Genomic DNA, 18,548 nt, shown 5'->3' on the forward strand with positions numbered 1-18,548 from the left:
TAGCCACTTGACTTAAAGGAGAGGGCAGGGAAAAAACAAACACTTTTCCTACTAAAGAAAAATTCAATCTTTTGTGACAACAGAAACAGGTGAAAGTTGAAACATGGCATGACCTAGTCCTAAACAAAGACTTATAAAGCAGGGTCATGGTAGACTTATCCAACAACTGCAGCAGTTTGCACAGATGCATGCATAAGGAGACCAAAGCCCTGAGGTAAGTGGGGAAATGGGATCCTGGGAGGAAGCACAAGCAGGAGAGCGCAAGGGGGAGGACTCCTGTCTCATACTGAGAAAGAGGGACGATCAATGAGTTATCTTAAGTGCCTATACACAAATGCAAGAAGCCTGGGAAACAAGCAGGGAGAACTGGAAGTCCTGGCACAGTCAGGGAACTATGATGCGATTGGAATAACAGAGACTTGGTGGGATAACTCACATGACTGGAGTACTATCATGGATGGATATAAACTGTTCAGGAAGGACAGGCACGGCAGAAAAGGTGAGGGAGTTGCATTGTATGTAAGAGAGGAATATGACTGCTCAGAGCTCCGGTATGAAACTGCAGAAAAACCTGAGAGTCTCTGGATAAAGTTGAGAAGTGTGAGCAACAAGGGTGATGTCGTGGTCGGAGTCTGCTATAGTCCACCAGACCAGGGGGATGAGGTGGACAAGGCTTTCTTCTGGCAACTAGCAGAAGTTGCTAGATCACAGGCCCTGGTTCTCATGGGAGACTTTAATCACCCTGATATCTGCTGGGAGAGCAATACAGCGGTGCACAGACAGTCCAGGAAGTTTTTGGGAAGTGTAGGGGATAATTTCCTGGTGCAAGTGCTGGAGGAACCAACTAGGGGCATAGCTTTTCTTGACCTGCTGCTCACAAACAGGGAAGAATTAGTAGGGGAAGCAAAAGTGGATGGGAACCTGGGAGGCAGTGACCATGAGATGGTCGAGTTCAGGATCCTGACACAAGGACGAAAGGAGAGCAGCAGAATACGGACCCTGGACTTCAGAAAAGCCGACTTTGACTCCCTCAGGGAACAGATGGGCAGGATCCCCTGGGAGAATAACATGAAGGGCAAAGGGGTCCAGGAGAGATGGCTGTATTTTAAAGAATCCTTATTGCGGTTGCAGGAACAAGCCATCCCGATGTGTAGAAAGAATAGTAAATATGGCAGGCGACCAGCTTGGCTAAACAGTGAAATCCTTGCTGATCTTAAACGCAAAAAAGAAGCTTACAAGAAGTGGAAGATTGGACAAATGACCAGGGAGGAGTATAAAAATATTGCTCAGGCATGCAGGAGTGAAATCAGGAAGGCCAAATCACACTTGGAGTTGCAGTTAGCAAGAGATGTTAAGAGTAACAAGAAGGATTTCTTCAGGTATGTTAGCAACAAGAAGAAAGTCAAGGAAAGTGTGGGCCCCTTACTGAATGAGGGAGGCAACCTAGTGACTGAGGATGTGGAAAAAGCTAATGTACTCAATGATTTTTTTGCCTCTGTCTTCACAAACAAGGTCAGCTCCCAGACTGCTGCACTGGGCAGCACAATATGGGGAGAAGGTGACAGCCCTCTGTGGAGAAAGAAGTGGTTCGGGACTATTTAGAAAAACTGGACGTGCACAAGTCCATGGGGCCGGATGCACTGCATCCGAGGGTGCTAAAGGAGTTGGCGGATGAGATTGCAGAGCCATTAGCCATTATTTTTGAAAACTCATGGCGATCTTGGGGAGGTCCCAAGGCTAATGTAGTGCCCATCTTTAAAAAAGGGAAGAAGAAGGATCCGGGGAACTACAGGCCAGTCAGCCTCACCTCAGTCCCTGGAAAAATCATGGAGCAGGTCCTCAAGGAATCAATTATGAAACACTTAGAGGAGAGGAAAGTGATCAGGAACAGTCAGCATGGATTCACCAAGGGGAAGTCGTGCCTGACTAACCTGATTGCCTTCTATGATGAGATAACTGGCTCTGTGGATGAGGGGAAAGCAGTGGATGTGTTATTCCTTGACTTTAGCAAAGCTTTTGATATGGTCTCCCACAGTATTCTTGCTGCCAAGTTAAAGAAGTATGGGCTGGATGAATGGACTGTAAGGTGGATAGAAAGCTGGCTAGATCGTCGGGCTCAACGGGTAGTGATCAATGGCTCCATGTCTAGTTGGCAGCCAGTTTCAAGCGGAGTGCCCCAAGGGTTGGTCCTGGGGCCGGTTTTGTTTAATATCTTTATTAATGATCTGGAGGATGGTGTGGACTGCACTCTCAGCAAGTTTGCCGATGACACTAAACTAGGAGGCGTGGTAGATACACTAGAGGGTAGGGATCGGATACAGAAGGACCTAGACAAATTAGAGGATTGGGCCAAAAGAAACCTGATGAGGTTCAACAAGGACAAGTGCAGAGTTCTGCACCTAGGACGGAAGAATCCCATGCACAGCTACAGACTAGGGACCGAATGGCTAGGTAGCAGTTCTGCAGAAAAGGACCTAGGGGTCACAGTGGACGAGAAGCTGGATATGAGTAAACAGTGTGCTCTTGTTGCCAAGAAGGCTAACGGCATTTTGGGCTGTATAAGTAGGGGCATTGCCAGCAGATCGAGGGACGTGATCGTTCCCCTTTATTCAACATTGGTGAGGCCTCATCTGGAGTACTGTGTCCAGTTTTGGGCCCCACACTACAAGAAGGATGTGGAAAAATTGGAAAGAGTCCAGCGGAGGGCAACAAAAATGATCAGGGGTCTGGAGTGCATGACTTATGAGGAGAGGCTGAGGGAACTGGGATTGTTTAGTCTCCAGAAGAGAAGAATGAGGGGGGATTTGATAGCAGCCTTCAACTACCTGAAGTTGTTTGGATGAAGTTGTCCATCCAAAGAGGATGGAACTTGGCTGTTCTCAATGGTGGCAGATGACAGAACAAGGAGCAATCGTCTCAAGTTGCAGTGGGGGAGGTCTAGGTTGGATATTAGGAAACACTATTTCACTAGGAGGGTGGTGAAGCACTGGAATGCGTTACCTAGGGAGGTGGTGGAGTCTCCTTCCTTGGAGGTTTTTAAGGCCCGGCTTGACAAAGCCCTGGCTGGGATGATTTAGTTGGGAATTGGTCCTGCTTTGAGCAGGGGGTTGGACTAGATGACCTCCTGAGGTCCCTTCCAATATTCTATGATTCTATGATAACAAAATGAAACATCCAATAAAGCTTCTGTCAAGTGAGCCAGCCATATTCAATATTTATAGGAGCTAAGAACTTTCCCAGACTGCAGACCCCTTGTTGCTGCTTTAATTTCTGAGTTGGAAGGTGGAATTTCTGTTCCTGGTATCTGATTAGTGGAGGGTGTGCTGTTTGTTTGTTGTTGTTTTTAACACAGAAGGCCATGATTTAGAAAACCATTTATCATTTTGTCAAGATTACACATTTGTAGAATATGTAACAAGATTTCTAAGGAACAGATGTTTCACTTTTTATTAAAAATAGATATGACAAAAATACACATTCCAGTAAACAAGACTTCTCCAGTTGTCATGTGGAAGCAATAAGATGCTAACATGAAAAACTTCCTATATACATAGATCCTTTCAATGGCTAATTAATTGTCTGATATTTTTGTAAGCACATCTCAGATAATTCTTTTTAAGAAACTTTCCTATAGGCAGAACTTTTAAGGTGGGCAATCATCATTTGCTCCAACAGCCATTTGAAGCCAATAGTCCAGGTTCCTAAAAACAACAAAATTGTACAAGTTCTCTCCTCCCTTTTGGAAACCATGTTCACTTTCTCTCCAGGAAACAGGGCTGTCTGCAAAGCCATGCACAGTTAAGGTCACCCACTGTGCCAATTTTGGTTCATCAAAATAGCAACTGGAAAAGAAAAATACATTAACTGCTAATTAGAACGGAACAATAAGTTATGTTGAAGTACACCAGAATGGAATTAGAGACCTAACTACTTAACTGAAATGTATAACTAAAGGAGTTAAAAATCACTTTTTACTGAAATGTGGGACGCACAGTAGTGTAATGAGAAATTCCAACTGCTGTCACGTCATTTTAGAAGGTACATACGGAGAGCACAAAGGGTTGTAGTTTTCCTGCTGAGGCACTAGCATTCCTTCAGACCCTTAATACTGCCTTAAATTAAAATATTTATGAGACTGCTCAGTTTAAATATTTTAATATTAACTGTTTATGTAAAACTGAACGAAAAACAAAAGAAATGGGACCAAATGGCATTTCACAATGAAGAACTTCACCCCTGAAGATTTATATTGTATTATGTACTTTGACACATATAACTGAGCTGTACTTTACTTAGAAATACTTGTTGTTTTTAATAAAACCAGCTTTTCTGAGCCGCCTCTGGCAGCTACCATCTTGCAGGGAATTGGCATTATTTGTGACTGGGATAATAGAACAATCCAATGTCAGAGTGGAAGACATATGGAAAGAAAATCTGGTGAACGGACTCTTTTTGTGGATTAGTACTTCAGCCACCAGAAGGGAACCAGACTACAAATCAGAAACTGATATTAATAAAGGCCAGGCATTGTCCAGTGGTCTTAAGACTGGGAGCCAGAACATCTGTGTTTTAATCAAAGCTCAGTGTGACTTGCTTTAGGAGTTGAAAATTTGGCTGTGACTTGTCCAATATGACATACAGTGGGCCTGATTTTCAAAAATGCTGAGCTCCCACAGCTGCCATAACTTCAGCGAGAGCTGTGGCTGCTTAACACTAAAAAAAACAACAACAACAAGACTAGAATATCTCAAAGTTGGGTCCCCCAAAGCTGGGGTATTCAAAATCAGTTGTCACTGTTGATAATTGTGGCCTTAACCTCTTTGCTTCAGTTTCCCTATATGTAAATTGGGGAGGATATCCTTTACTCACCTCTTTGGGGTGCTGAAGATTAGTCTTTGGAAAACACTTTGAAGGGGAAAAGTATTAAAATTGTAAATATGTTATAATAATGTACCTCTGATCGCTCTTACCATAGCTGTTCCAATAACTGAATTATCTTCTCTGGGACTATAAAGCCAGTGATTGTGCACAAATAGGCTTGCTCCACTACTGTGCTGGGCTGAGGACAGCAATAGGTTGATAAGAAGCTAAATGACTTGTTGTCTCTGAAAACAGAAATAATCTGGATGAGGTACACTGTAAATTTTCTACACCAACGCTACCATTTTCAGAGTTGTGCATCAACCATGAAGCACCTAAATACATATTTAGGCCTCTAAATAAATGTTCTGCTTTTCGGAAGTGCTGAGCACCTGTGAAAAATCAAGTCACTTATTTAAGGTACCTAAAGACTGAAGTGCCTACTGTCAGGCATCAAAGGCAGAAAATTATGGCTTATGTTTTTTAAAAAATATTTAAGATCAAGGCAAGTTCAGATACTTACAAACCAACTTTGTTGCAAACGGCACCTAGCCATTCAAACAGTTCCTGTGCACTGCATGACTCTTCCAGCTTTCCTTGCAGTTCATTACTATGGAACACTGGACACTGCAAATTTCTTAATGTGCTGAATGTTGTTTTTGGCTGATGGGCTTGTATTTGGTTTTTGGAAAAGTATGACATCAGTGTTGATCCTTCTGCACCTAACAACACAGACCACAAAAAGTTGTTATAAAACTGCAACAACAAAGGAACACCGAGTATCAAACTAAACTGAAACCTTTACATGCATCTGTAAAGAAAAGATGTGTGAGATGCTCTATATGATGAATTGAAATTAAAACTGCTTACATGCTATTTATCTACCTAAGCCAGAGCCCTAGCTCCTCTTTTCTTGGAAATGAAGTACAGTTTCAGATCCAGCAAGCTCAGAAATCCTATTGAGCCATATTTGTATAGTTCAATTTATCATTAGCAACAGTTAAGGCAAAATAAAAATTAAATTCATGTATTACAGAACATCTTCAAGGATGAGTGTTTGTTTAATGTTTCCAAATAAATAGCCATAGGAAAGGAAAAATTATGCTTTTCCACTTGTTCTTTCTCTATAAGAATGCAAATGGAAAATCTGATCATCCCACTGAAACGTTAACCAGATTTGGAGGCTTAGATGACAGTTTATTACAAATAGAACATCATCACCTGAATATAGTTTATCACTAACATTATGTTTTGAGTCTGTCCTCTTTTCTCCCACACCATCTCTTCAAGATATATTAACCAACTCAAAAGCAAGATATCCAATTAGTAAAAAGCAATTTTTATAGTGTCCCTGCCTACACTTTGAGATCATTGGATGAAAGGAGAAAAACAATACTAAGTCTCCTTCTGAAAAAGACAGTGGCAGGCTGTTCCTGAAGAGATGTTCTATATAGGCCACCAACAAGAGAGCTTGTACTCTGCATGTCAGAAGAACAGCATAGAGCTGCTTGAAAAACGGTCACTTTTCCCCATGGAAAATTTCAATTTTTCAGCAAAAATTCAAAACATAAAACATTTATGTGGAAAAACAAACTTTTTTGACTTGGAAATACTGCTGTAGTGCCTTGTGCTCCTTTATAGGCCAGGCTTCCTGGTTGATGTTGGACAACTCCTATAATGTACCACAGTTTCCCCTTTTGGAGAGGGGAGGCAGTGGCTCATGACAGACGAAGCCAGGCCAAGGAGCCTGGCCTATAGAGGAAAACGGGGACATGAGGCAAACAAATTACAACTCCCATGAGGCACCACTGCAGCACTTCCAAATCAAAATGTTTTGTTTTTTTGATGAAGGGAAAAAAAAAAAAAACCTGTCAAAAAATAGTTTCAATGGAAATTTTTTAACCAGCCTTACAAAAGCCCAATAACAGGACATACAATGGTTGTACGTTAATTTCAAAATCAAACAGCAATTGCAGTTTTCTTCCTGATCAATTTTACTTCATGTCACTGCACCTTTGAGGTGCCATCAACAAGAGATTGTTCTTTAAGTAACAAAATGCCACTATATTACAAGTTTACAACCCAAATAAGAATGATATCTAATTATTGGTGTATGCATTGTTGTTGTAGCCGTGTTGGTCCCAGGATATTAGAGAGACGAGTTGGGTGAGGTAATATCTTTTACTGGACCAATTTCTGTTGGTGAGACAGACAAGCTTTCTAGCTTACAGAACTCTTCACACAGCCCAGACCTGAGGAAGAGCTCTTCGTAAGCTCGAAAGCTTGTCTCTTTCACCAGCAGAAGTTGGTCCAATAAAAGATATTATCTCACCCATCCAATTTTATGTCATCCATAGTTAATATTTGAATATTCTTCTAATATTTACAGTTCATTCTTATTACCTGTGTTATACCAGGACAGCAGGAAATCAAATTCTAAAGGTTTCTTCTCTTTCAAGGCCCAAAGCACTCTTTTATGTTTCTTACTATCAGGATCAAAGGCCGAGTCAGTCAAGTCAATGGCAACAACTGTAAAAGATGAAAGGGCAAATTTTACTCAACAGAGCTCAGCTTTAATATTCAGATTCTATAAGAATTATCAGAGTACTAGAAGACATTGTCAACTACTTTTTATGGAGACACTTTGTTTTTCCTTTTAAGTTAACCCTCCACGCCTTGTAGCACTCTCTCAAAATCTTAGTCATATAGCTGTTGCTCTCCATTTTGCAAATGAAGATTTTTCTCTCTTTATTCTGATGTAGAAGACGTTACAACTGCTGCATTTTGTTAACTTCTCTGCTTGTGTCTCAGCTTCACTGTGCAGAAATCAAGGGAAAGTTGTGGGATTTTGTTTGTTTGGTGGTTTTTTTGTTTGTTTGTTTGTTTTTAAGTTAACTGCTTTCTAAAAACCAGCAATGAGCAGCTCACTTTTGTGAGGGAAATGAGAAAAGGGGGGCTGTCATGCCAAAACAGTGGCTTTAAAAAAAAAAAAAAAAATACTGGCAACAGACCATTGGCATTTAAGAAAAAATGCTATAGCTTACAGTACCAGGAAAAGCCATACTTATGGCTTCAGCACTGTTTCCATTATGAGCCTGTTTTCCCACACCCATTGGTCCCAGTTCAAAGATGAATTTAAAAAAAAAACTGAAGAAATTTTATTGAGCCATTTTTAAGTTTGATGAATTAGCATTATGTCCTATTTTGCTACCAGTTGTTTTTATTCAGATAACTTAAAGCCAACAGAACTCTGAAAGTTCATCTTTGCTTGTAATTAGCTTTCAATATATACGGCCCTTATAGGTTTGGGGGGGGGGAGGATATGAACTAAGAGAGTTAGTGATTTGTAAAAAATCAGTCATAAGCATGTCCACAGGATATCTGCTAAGAACTGCAAATTTTCTTTACAGTGTGCAAGGCATGGAGGCTACTGAAAGAACAATTTGGTTGAGAAAGATTTTAAGTGTCTCAAACACACAGAACAAAATCCTCTCTCTCTCTCAACAAAAGGGGTCTCTCAAATTTAGTTTTTTCTTTGCAGTTTCTGCAGCATTCTGCAAGGTGTAAGCTTTCATTTAAAAAAAGATTAAGGTTTTTTGTTTTTCTGCTGTGAAGATACAGAGATTGCATACAATATATAAAATGCAAAAATGCTCACATCCTACATTATTGCAATAAAAGGGATATATAATTAAAAATCAAGAAATGCAGAAATTAAGTTCTTACAATATCAACAAAATATTAAATGTATATGTTCTATTTGTGCTTTTCTTGTTACTTGTGTAGTTTACATATTTCTCTCAATACGTGTATAGTGTGTGTACACAGGGAGAAAACATCCCAGAGATTAACCAAATTTAGAGGAATCAAAGTTTAAACTGAGATAGTTTGGTGTCCTATTAAGACACTTTATAAATGGATATTACTATTAGAATAGGTGCTGTTAGTGTAAACAATACTTACTATATCTCATGACTTTTTTACCAGAATACTGAGATGGACGACCTTGTAGTCCAAGCTCCTCATATGTGTCCTTGTCTACTGATATAATTAGTTTTCCTATGAACAGAAAGGATTTTTGTTAGTACCAGTTATCTCTTCCATAGCTCCCTTTAAAGTCTTTGAGAGTCTCATGCTGCATAAAGTTAAACCTGGATCACTAGGTGTTAGTAATGTAATCCAGGCTCCTTCAGTTTCAGTTAAATGGATCACAAAGAGTAACCCTGGAAAATCTTAACAGTAGATTATTGTTGGTTGTCAAAATATGTCTTATGAATTAGCACGAGTGAACCCTAAATAACATAATTCCTGAGTTGTGCAATTACCCTATGTAACTTTGCCATGTTACTTCTGTCACCCATATCTTCCCTCCTCCCAGCTATTCCCTAGTGTTTGTTATATTCATTTGTTGAATCTTGTGTTGAGTTAGGCCCTGATTCTGCAAACAATCGCATATGCTTGAAGCTACGGCTGTGCTTTAAACTTATTGACTTCAATGGGCCTACTCAGGTGAGTAAAGCTAAGCACATACTTAAGTGTCTGAAGGTTTGCGGCTTAGATTGAAAACACTTTGGTGCATTCACGGCGACATCTTTTGCCACTACAGCATTTAGCACAATGGAGCCCTTGATCCTGACTGGGGTCTTTGGACACTACCACAAAATAATAATATTGAGTGTCAAAAAGGACTGAACTGTGATATCACCCAGTGCCTAAATCATGGACTCCAGAATGGCTGTGAATATTATTTTGAAAGATTTACACATTGCTAGCACCCAGAGACCACAATCAGGATCAGATTTCCATTGGGTTAGTGGCTGTATATACATACAAAAGATGATATCCCTGCCGCAAAGAGCTTACATGAAGAATTTCAGTTTACTTGTGCTCTGCCGAACACTTGCTTTTTGGGCGGGGGGGGGGGGGGGGGGGGGTAACTGGCTTATGACAATTAGCAAATGAGACCAAAAATAAAAGGATATGAAAAGATTTACATTTTTACTGTAATTGCTGTAATATGTATTGTGTAATATGTTGAAATCTCAAGATGTTTGGAAAACAGTGAATCAAAACAAAGCTCTCCATTACTCTCATGTGTGAAATTCTTAATTATACTTTGAGAGAAGTATTAGTCAGTACTTTTAAGTACTAAATATTTCATCATAGTATTTTGAGAAATATACTAAAACCACCTGACCCATATTTTTTAAGGGGGCAGCGTCAACTTAAAATGGTTTCGATTTTAGGGTTTGTAAGAAGCAGCCTTCAATAAAGTTTCAGACCAACAGAAATGCTTGTTTTTTAATTCCAATGAAAACAGTTTTTACACAAACATTCCTCTACAACATTAGCAACCCAAGGTTTGCAGCACTGACCATTTGAAATAAGTAAAAGTGAAACTGACTTAATTGAGTTTACTTTCCATGATGTAAGAAATGAAATAAATTGTGAGCATGAACAACAAAGAGTAACTTTCATTTTTTTAATATTTCATTTTAATAATTACTAGTAAACATAGGTAAAGAAATGTACTCATGATTTTTCCAGTTGACAGTACCCCTTTCAAAAACCCAAGTAAAAACAAAACCATCAAAGGCATTAGTCAATGTCTATGTATAATGAATAGTATGAATTCATACCAGTTGGTAGTAGAGCAGCAGCATTATCTTGATCAATTTTTGTGTTGTATGTAAGAGCATAGCATGAACCTTTAACACAAAGGAACAGTACAATCTGAGGTTATACAGTTCGCAAAAGATATACTGGCAATATTTAAGTTAGACTCATCTCAAGATAAATAAATCAGTCAGTTGCTGTTTAGATCCTGCTTGATTTCTGCACTTCAACTAACTAGCCTTCTCCCACTATGGTACTTTCATGTTGCCTCTACAAATTTGACAGTGACATTTTCAGGGTTTTATAACCCAGATGAAATTCATTCCAGGCCCAAAATTGAAACACTTTATTTCACCCTGGAAGTGATTCTTTTCACCAAATTAGAAAAAAAATTGGTCCAACCATTTTTCAGATATTGGGTCACATTGAAAAATAGAGAGGACGCTGTTGTAATTGTGGACATTTTTTTTCAGTCATATCCCACAACCACCTTCATCTTCTAAAATCAAGAGCCCAGTCCTGTAATCTTGGCACATGAGTGGTCCCATTGCTTGAATAGAAACTGTTGGCACAAGTACTATTCAAGAGAATAAGAGCAGTAAGAAAGAGGGTCCTAAATTTAGCAAGTAATTAATCCTTAATGGAGGGACAACTACTTTCCCTTTAAAACAGCTCATTTGAAAAAATCCTTTGCTCCACGATTGAGTCCTCAGTGATAGGGAACATTTTGGCATCAACAAAGTGGTGGATGTCCCTGGATGTCTGCCATCAACATGCCTTTTCTTCAGAGTGTTAAATATCAAAGGCAGAAGACACGTTGTTCCATCTTTAATGTTCAAGATGGAAGAAGGACCAGAGGGAGAAACCATTTCTATGTGCAGATTTACATGCCCTCTTTAGAACTTGCAGATTTTATTCATAATTACTATCTCTATAATGACATTTAACGAAAGACCCAGAACTTCGCAAGATGATTACAAACTATATGGAGAAGAATCACGTCACTAATCTCTGAAATGCAGTTACCTCTAGGCTGGAAGATAGCTGCGATTAAACAGCAACACATCACTACAGTTCAGGACAAAGCAAAGCATAAATCATACCCAATTGAAAGTGCAAGGAGAATTCAGGAATTCAGGTAGGCAGACTGTAATTACTCAAATGGAACTGAGCTAGAGCACCAGGGCTAACCTTCCTTCATTCCATTTCTGTAAAGAATGCCACAGGCCTTACCCATGTTCACCTATTGAGATCACAAACCTTAATAAGACTTTTGATTTTAACATCTTGCTTCTCCCTTTCACCCATGTACAAACACATTTCAATGCTTGCTGTACCTTAGTGCAATGGTTTTCAAACTTTTTTTCTGGGGACCCAGTTGAAGAAAATTGTTGATGCCTGCAACCCAGGGCAGGGGGTTGGGGCGCCGAAAGGGGTCAGGGCTCAGGGCTGGGGGTGCAGGCTCTGGGGTAGGGCTGGGGATGAGGGGTTTGGGGTGCAGGAAGGGGCTCTGGGTGTGTGTGGGGGGGGGAGCCTCAGGGCTGGGGCAGGGGATTGGGGCGCGGACTTATCTCCGGCAGCTCCCAGTCAGCAGCGTAGCTGGGGTGCAGAGGCAGGCATCCCACCTGTCCTGGCACCGCGGACTGCACTGTGCCCTGGAAGCGGCCACCAACAGGTCTGGCTCCTAGGCAGAGGCGCGCAAGCGGCTTCGCACGATTCTTGCCCGCAGGCACCTATTCCCCCCCCCCCCCCCCCCCCATTGGCGGGTTTCTGGCCAATGGGAGTACAGAGCCAGTGCTCGGGGTTGGGGCAGCATGCAGAGCCCCATGGCCCCCCTTCCTAGAAGATGAACCCGCTGCTGGCCGCTTCTGGGGTGCAGTGCGGTGTCGAAAAAGGTAGGCACTAGCCTGCCTTAGCTGGGCAGCACCACCACCAACAGGACTTTTAATGTCTCCATCGGCGGTGCTGACCAGAGCAAGGCGACCCAGTGCCTTACATGCCGTGACCCAGTACTGGGTCGCGACCCACGGTTTGAAAAACACTACCATAGTGTATGTCTACACTACAAAAAAAGGTGTGTTCTTAACTTGGATTAGTTACCCTGTGGTAGCTAACTTGTGTTAAAATATCAGTGAAGATACAGCAACTTGGCTTTTAAATTGGGTTAGCAGTTAGGCTCCTCTTCCTATAGATTTTAATTTGAGCTGCTAACCTGAGTAAAAGCCAAGATGCTGTGTCTTCACTGCTATTTTCACACAAATTAGCTATCGCAGTTGGCTAATCCAAGTTAAGAACACTTTTTTTTGCACTGTAGACACACCCTAAATAACTGTTACCTCAAGCCCTCTAGAGCTAGAATCCAAAAAATATCATTCTGAAATCTTGGAATTATTGCTTTCAAATGTTTAACGCTTTACTCTCTAGCTAGTGGCTTATGAGATCATTCCTGTTAAGAATTATGTGGGGAAAGCTGTTGTAAAGGTAAACGCTGTCAGGAGCAGTGTACATTTTCAGGCATTTGTCCAAGAACTCTAACGAGGAAGAGAATAAACTGATCTGAGTGTACTACAGTATTCTCTTTGTTTAGTTCTCCCACCCTTAAAAAAATAAGGAAATTCAATTTTAAAAAAAAACACAGTGACCTTGCTCTCTCCCCACATTTTCTGTCCATCCTCCACCATTTCTTCTACCACTAACCTTTCTCCTCTGCACTATAACAGGTATAATAAGCCCATTTACCAGAGAGAAGAGAAGAGTGATGCAGACTTCTCTATTTGTTTGTCTCTTCCAAATGCCAAGAATGTCACAGTACAAAAAACTCATAGAAAAAAACAACAACAACCTGATGTTATCACAAGCACTTTTTACTATTCCAGGAAGCACTGGCAAGACATTCGGTTTCATTCATATTCACTGTATGTATTTTTAGCTCCCCCTTACCTTTCTTCACGAATGTATTGATAAATTCATGCGTAACCAATTCATGAAGGGATAAATTCTTCACCAAATAATACTCTCCAATGTCTGTGATAATACTTTTCAGTGCTTCTGGAAGAATTCCACATTCAGGGATCAAAAATGACACCTATTCAGACCATATTTGTAATGCAAATTAGATCTTACATATAAACATAGATAATCGAAATTACAAAACTGGGCTGAAGAAAAGAAATAAGCAAACAAAAATTCAGCCCCTCAAAGAGGTTAGCACATAAAATTAAAGAGTTAAAGGTATCTGAAGATGGGTGAGTGCCCCAAATACCAAGAGGTGAATTCAGCACATAACTAATTTTAAGATAGCCCCACCCCAGATGCCCTTGAGTTTCACAATTACTAAACTTTATTGTTAGGACTCAGTTCTCTATTTTGCATAGCTCATACACAGTACAGTGCCATTTAAAGCACTACAGAAAGGGATATTATTGCACAGCATGGTTTTGCAAAGGGTATGGTTTTAAGACAAAATAAAGGTTTTGAATGCTTTTTACCTTTGCTATTTGGGGCATTTACCACATAATGGGCATAATGGGTTAAATGGGTTAAATCTGTCCTTAGTTATGCCCATGCACAAATGGAAATCAGGGTAGGATTTGGTCCATTTTTAAAACGAATACATTCCATGGTGCAAGACACAGATTTACCCCCCACACACACATTAAGCCTGCTTGATCCATAAAAACTCAGATGAGATCAGGTACATTTAATGTAGCTTGGCTATTCTCCCAAATTCAAGCAGATTAGGGCCTAATGTGTTTCTTATGAGAATGAACGAGGCAAGCTCTCAATGCTACACAAGACAATCAAAGGAGGAGGTGCTGCTGCTGTCTTCCTTGTGACCAGTGGTTAGAGCACTCACCCAGGATGAGGGAGACCCAGGTTCAAAATTCCCTCCTCTACCAGGATTTAAACAGGGGTCTCCCACTTCTCAGGTAAGTGCTCTACCCACTGAGCTATGGGATAATCTGATACAGCGCTCCCTCAATCTCTCATGCTGAAGCTGTTTCACTGCAGCTAAATAATTAAAGAGAGTCAATGGAGCAGGGGGACTGGACGCTGGGTCTTCCACCTCCTGGATGAGTGCTCTAACCACTGGCCTAAAAGTTATAACCAAACACTAGATTTTGAATAGCCTCTGAGCACACCTACTGGATCAAGCTCCACCAGCAAGTTAGGCAGGTGAACACCTATCTTCCCCCATTCATAAGTTGCTCTGCAGGAGACAGGATTCCAGATAGTTAGAGCAAGGCAGCAGTGCACAGGCCCAGAGGCAGAAACGTAAGTAGCTATGGAATTTTTACCCTGAAAATTTAGGTGCTGAGTGAGTTTAGGCGCCTACAAGGTTCAGCTGGAGTTTTGTGAATTGCATTAGAACCTAAAACTGGGCCTTAGGTGCCAAAGTCTGATATTTAGGTGTCTACATACCTTTGTGCATCTAGTCCTCAGCTACTAAGGTGATGAACATAGTATAAGAACCCATACTGAATAGAATACAGGGGAGCTGGGAATAGGCTGAGTCTGACATGGCAGCATTGAGCTGCCCTTCGGAAGAGAGTGAGATAGACCTTAACACAAAAGTAGTGCTTTGGAAAAGGGAGGGGGTGAGACTCGGGAGAAGTGTATTGCTGAGAATGTCTGACGCTGAGCCCCAGTTAAAATGTTTTATCCATTAATTTTCTAATCAGGGTGTGATGCTTCTGTTGGGGTACCCAGAACTATAAGCCCTGTGTTACCCCCTCTCAGACCCAGCAAGCGAGAGCTTTACTGCTGCTAAGTAATGTGTCAGAGGCCTGGCACACCAGCTTTTCTTCTTCACCAGCAAACGCTACAGGATTCTGCCAGTCCAAAACTTGCTTTGCATGTAACAACCAGTGAACCCCAATTCCCAAGTTCCACGGAGACATCTCTTTGCCATATCCAGTCCCTCTCATTGGACACTCCCAGAAATTATTAAGTTTGCTGCCTCCAAAAAAGACCACATGCATATCAGCCTGTTAGGTTAGCTGAAGATTCACTCTCCAATTTAATACACAGTACTGACATGGTTTTGTAATAAAAGAAGAAGTAGATTGTTAACAAAGAACAAATTTAAGTGATAATAAATAAGAATAAAAAAACCAGGTATGGTTACAAGTGAAACAAAACAAAACAAAATATGCTTTCTTGTGGCAAACAATTTCAGCAAGTTCCCTTTTCTAAGCAGGTTTCTCACCTATAGTCAGTTTCCAGCTACTCTTGCCTTCTAGGCCAAGAGAGCTTTCATAGGCTCAGAGGACACTGAACCCTAAGTTCCCTCAGTGACAGATGACTCAAATCTCTCTTTGTCCCCCTTATATTACCCCAAAGTTCATTGTCTCTGTTTCAAGAGCCAGGAGGGTACAGACTCCATCCCCCATCGTGATCATTAAGTGATCATCTCCCCACTTGCTAGTTTGATGGCTTTGTTTACCTTATATGTACATATACTTTTCATTGTCCACTGTGATCAAGCTGGCCAGACAAGTAAAAACACATTCCTTTGTCTAGGGCAGGCTGGGCTTTATGTGCTGCCTGCCAAACAAACATATTTTCAGCACACATTTCTAACTCTTTGTACACACCCCGTACATATATCATGCAATGATTTTCAGGACCAGCATGTTAACAGTTTGCATATGATACTTTACACAACACCATTTAGATACAGATTATGACCACAGTATGTTGGGGCAATGAGAGTGTCAGGCCTGATGTGACTTGTGGTATGTTGTGCTCTCTGCTAGTTGGCACTGAGGTTCGCACAGGGGTCTGTGGTGACAAGGGAGGGGACAGAATGGATTTGGGTTTTTCAGCAACATTCAGATGGTTTAACTGCAGTTACTAAACTTTGCCAGAAAGGCAAGTGACCATTTAATTTTGCAGCCAAACCAGAGAGGGCTTAGTAAACTCAACTACAATTTGCTTACTTGCTGCTGCAAAATGCAACTCAATTTGATTCTAAGGGTATGTCTACACTACGAGGTTAATTCGATTTTACTTAAATCGAATATGTGGAATCGATATTGCAAAGTCGAACGTGTGTGTCCACACTAAGGACACACTAAGGACAGTAATTCGACTTTGTGAGTCCACACTAACGGGGCGAGCGTCGATATTGGAAGCGGTGCACTGTGGGCAGCTATCCCACAGTTCCCGCAGTCCCCGCTGCCCATCGGAATTCTGGGTCGAGCCGCCAATGCCTTCTGGGTAAAAAAAATTTGTCGTCATCCGTCCGTCACTAACGCCCTCCCTCCCTCCATGAAAGCGCCGGCGGGAAATCAGTTCGCGCACTTTTCTGGTCAGTGACAGCGCGGACGCCACAGCACTGCGATCATGGATCACGCTGCGACCATCGCTGCACTTGTGGCCGTTCTCAACACCTCGCAGCTTATCATACACCTTTCCCTGAGGCAGATGCAGAGAAATCGGGCGAGGAGGCTACGGCACCGCCGTGAGAGCCTGAAGTCGGAGAGTGGCACAGAGCTGTCAGAAACCACGAGCCCCAGCGCCCAGGACATGACGTTGGCAATGGGGCATGTGGATTTTGTTGAACGGCGATTCTGGGCCCGGGAAACAAGCACGGACTGGTGGGACCGTATAGTGCTTCAGGTCTGGGATGAATCCCAGTGGCTGCGAAACTTTCGCATGCGGAAGGGGACTTTCCTCGAACTTTGTGAGTTGCTGTCCCCTGCCCTGAAGCGCAAGGACACCCGCATGCGAGCAGCCCTCACTGTCCAGAAGCGAGTGGCCATAGCCCTCTGGAAGCTTGCAACGCCGGACAGCTACCGGTCAGTCGCGAACCACTTTGGTGTGGGCAAATCTACCGTGGGGGTTGTTGTCATGCAAGTAGCCAAGGCAATCGTCAAGGTACTGCTCCCAAAGGTAGTGACCCTGGGAAACGCGCAGGTCATCATAGATGGCTTTGCCGCGATGGGATTCCCAAACTGCGGTGGGGCTATCGATGGGACTCACATCCCTATCCTGGGACCGGACCACCAGGCCAGCCAGTACATCAATAGAAAGGGCTACTTTTCAATGGTGCTGCAAGCACTGGTGGACCATCGGGGACGGTTTACAAACATCTACGTCGGATGGCCGGGCAAGGTTCATGACGCTCGCGTGTTCAGGAACTCTGGTCTGTTTAGACGGCTGCAGGAAGGTATTTACTTCCCAGACCACAAAATAACTCTTGGGGATGTGGAGATGCCTACAGTCATCCTCGGGGACCCAGCCTACCCGCTAATGCCCTGGCTCATGAAGCCCTATACTGGCGCCCTGGACACAGAAAAAGAACTGTTCAACTACCGTCTCAGCAAGTGCAGAATGGTGGTGGAGTGTGCTTTTGGCCGTCTCAAAGGGAGATGGAGAAGCTTACTCACTCGCTGTGATCTCAGTGAAACCAATATCCCCATCGTTATTGCAGCTTGCTGTGTGCTCCACAATCTGTGTGAGAGCAAGGGGGAGACCTTTATGGCGGGGTGGGAGCTAGAGGCAAATAGCCTGGCTGCTGATTACGTCCAGCCAGACAGCCGGGCCATTAGAAGATCCCAGCGGGACGCCCTGTGCATCCGGGAGGCTTTGAAAGCTAGGTTCCTGAGTGAGCAGGGCAACCAGTGACTTTTCAGTTTGTGGACAGAAAAGCTGAATCTGCCCCCGTTTCTTTACCCAGTTCATTTTGACTATCCTCTCCAGTTACATACCCCCTTCACCCCCTTCCCCTTCCCAAAAAATAAAATCATTTCGATTTTGTTAATGAACACCGTTGTCTGTATTGCTGTTTTCGCGGGAATATTTTAAACCGGGGACGCAGACTGTGGCGGGGGGCGGGTTCAGTGTTCGGATGCAAATGATGCCTCTAAACTCCCGGAATGACAGGCTCCGCACTGGTGGACTGGTTATTTCAATGGAGCCTGCCAGCACTCCTGGGGGGGACTGTGTGTATGTGTCGGCTATGTGACTTTCTGGCAGGGGGGGTAGGGTTACATATCCCCTGCTGCGTGGATCTGTGAGCCAGGATAAGGACCGCTGCATAAGATCTGTAACTGCCCTCCCCCGCC

At 42.4% G+C, this 18,548-nt stretch overlaps 1 protein-coding gene across 1 annotated transcript in view; it reads right to left on the reverse strand.

Moving 5' to 3' along the window:
- Positions 1-3,150: 3,150 nt before the first annotated feature.
- Positions 3,151-18,548, reverse strand: part of LOC113407922 (ribonuclease P protein subunit p40-like) — a 20,408-nt gene continuing 5,010 nt past the window's right edge. The window contains exons 2-8 of the mRNA XM_026658886.2: positions 13,417-13,561; positions 10,500-10,568; positions 8,824-8,919; positions 7,264-7,389; positions 5,384-5,582; positions 4,971-5,105; positions 3,151-3,842 (exon numbers count right to left, since the gene is read on the reverse strand). Coding sequence (XP_026514671.1) covers positions 3,644-3,842; positions 4,971-5,105; positions 5,384-5,582; positions 7,264-7,389; positions 8,824-8,919; positions 10,500-10,568; positions 13,417-13,561 — 969 coding nt within the window. The 3' untranslated portion in view covers positions 3,151-3,643. The remainder of the gene's footprint in view (positions 3,843-4,970; positions 5,106-5,383; positions 5,583-7,263; positions 7,390-8,823; positions 8,920-10,499; positions 10,569-13,416; positions 13,562-18,548) is intronic.

Source organism: Terrapene carolina, unplaced genomic scaffold (genome assembly GCF_002925995.2).
Source record: "Terrapene carolina triunguis isolate 2854851 unplaced genomic scaffold, T_m_triunguis-2.0 Scaffold56, whole genome shotgun sequence".
In the NCBI taxonomy this organism is placed as follows: Eukaryota; Metazoa; Chordata; order Testudines; family Emydidae; genus Terrapene; species Terrapene triunguis.